The 1,418-nt window shown below is 33.9% G+C and overlaps 1 protein-coding gene across 1 annotated transcript in view; it reads right to left on the bottom strand.

The window, feature by feature from the left end:
* The window catches only part of ADGRG2 (adhesion G protein-coupled receptor G2), a 60,369-nt gene extending 59,646 nt beyond the window's left edge, over nucleotides 1-723 (bottom strand). The window contains exon 1 of the mRNA XM_006911679.2: nucleotides 609-723. Coding sequence (XP_006911741.1) covers nucleotides 609-723 — 115 coding nt within the window. The remainder of the gene's footprint in view (nucleotides 1-608) is intronic.
* Between the last annotated feature and the right edge of the window lie 695 nt (nucleotides 724-1,418).

Here is a 1,418-nt window from a genome sequence, read left to right as displayed (position 1 = left end):
TGAAGAGAGGGTAAGGAGGGTAAAATATGGGGGGGAGGGGGAGGGTGAAGTGGGTAGAGGGGATCGAATATATGGTAGCTGAAGGAAACTGGACTTTCACAAAATAGAATATACATATGTTGAATTATAATGTACACCTGAAAATTATACAATTGTATTAACCAATGTTACCCCAATAAACTTAATAAAAAATTAAAAAATGGATGAAACTGCCATATATGCTACAACATGGATGAATCTCAGAAACATTATGCTAAGTGAAATAAGTCAGAAAAGAATGAATATTATATGATTCCACTTATATGAGGTCCCTAGAATGGCAAATGCATAGTAACAGAAGGAATAGAGGTTATCAGGGATTGGAAAATGTTATTGTTTTATGGGTACAAAGTTTCTACTTGAGATGATGAAAATGTTCTGGAAGTGAACAACAGTGATGATTGCACAAAATTGTTAATATATTTAATGCCAGTGAACTGTACACTTAGAAATGGTTAAAATGGTAAGTTTTATGTTATGTTTATTTTACCATGGTAAAAAAAAATTCCTAAACATACACATACATACACAGAAAACAGGAAAAAAATGAAAGAAAACAGGTACCGTACCTTCCAGCGATATAACTAGAACTACATGAAGACAAATAACAAGGAATATCTTGAACATCAATAGAAGTTCTTCAGGTCTACCAACATGACCACATTGCCCACCAGAGAGAAACATCCTGGAATAAAATAAGGAGAAAACATATTACAGCCATAATCATATCCAAAAGGTCAGTTCCTCTACCAAGGCAAACGGCAATCCTGCTTCCTTTAAATTACTCTAGTTCCAGAGAAGTGACAATGCCAGTTGGGCACTGACTACAAAAAGCAAAACCCATGTTTATTCTTAGAGGACTACCCCATGGGATATTATGTTATATTAAAAATGACAAGCAAGGTAGTTCATGCAAATTTATGGAAAACATCAACACATGTAAAATATCAAGAAGAAATCGAAAGCACAAATAAATATTACCACTGTATAAAGGCTAGTTAAAAAACTATGCTAAGAATCAGAAAGGGTCACAGAATCTTATCAATAATCTACTCCTATTTATGTCTAATACTGTAAAAGGATAGATACATTACATTTTCTCTTTATTACATATTAGTTCATTAACACTGCCTTTTTAATAGTCAGGTCAGAATCAACATTTTTTAAACAGCAAAGTTTATATCAGAACTGAATTTAAACGGCTCATTTACCATTCATTTATTCAACAACTATTTATTGAGGGCCAATAAATGTGAGATGTGAGGGTTGAACAGAAGTTAACTAGATGAGATACATGTGGTAGAGGTGGGACAGGGGCTTGGTGGCTCAGCACACAGAATTAGAATTGCAAATGCTAAGACTGTGTCTGTTCCTCTCAT

Source organism: Pteropus alecto, unplaced genomic scaffold, assembly GCF_000325575.1.
Source record: "Pteropus alecto unplaced genomic scaffold, ASM32557v1 scaffold23, whole genome shotgun sequence".
NCBI classification, from domain to species: domain Eukaryota; kingdom Metazoa; phylum Chordata; class Mammalia; order Chiroptera; family Pteropodidae; genus Pteropus; species Pteropus alecto.
The sequence above is the reverse complement of the archived record's forward strand: the minus strand, read 5'-3'. Positions and strand labels throughout refer to the sequence as shown.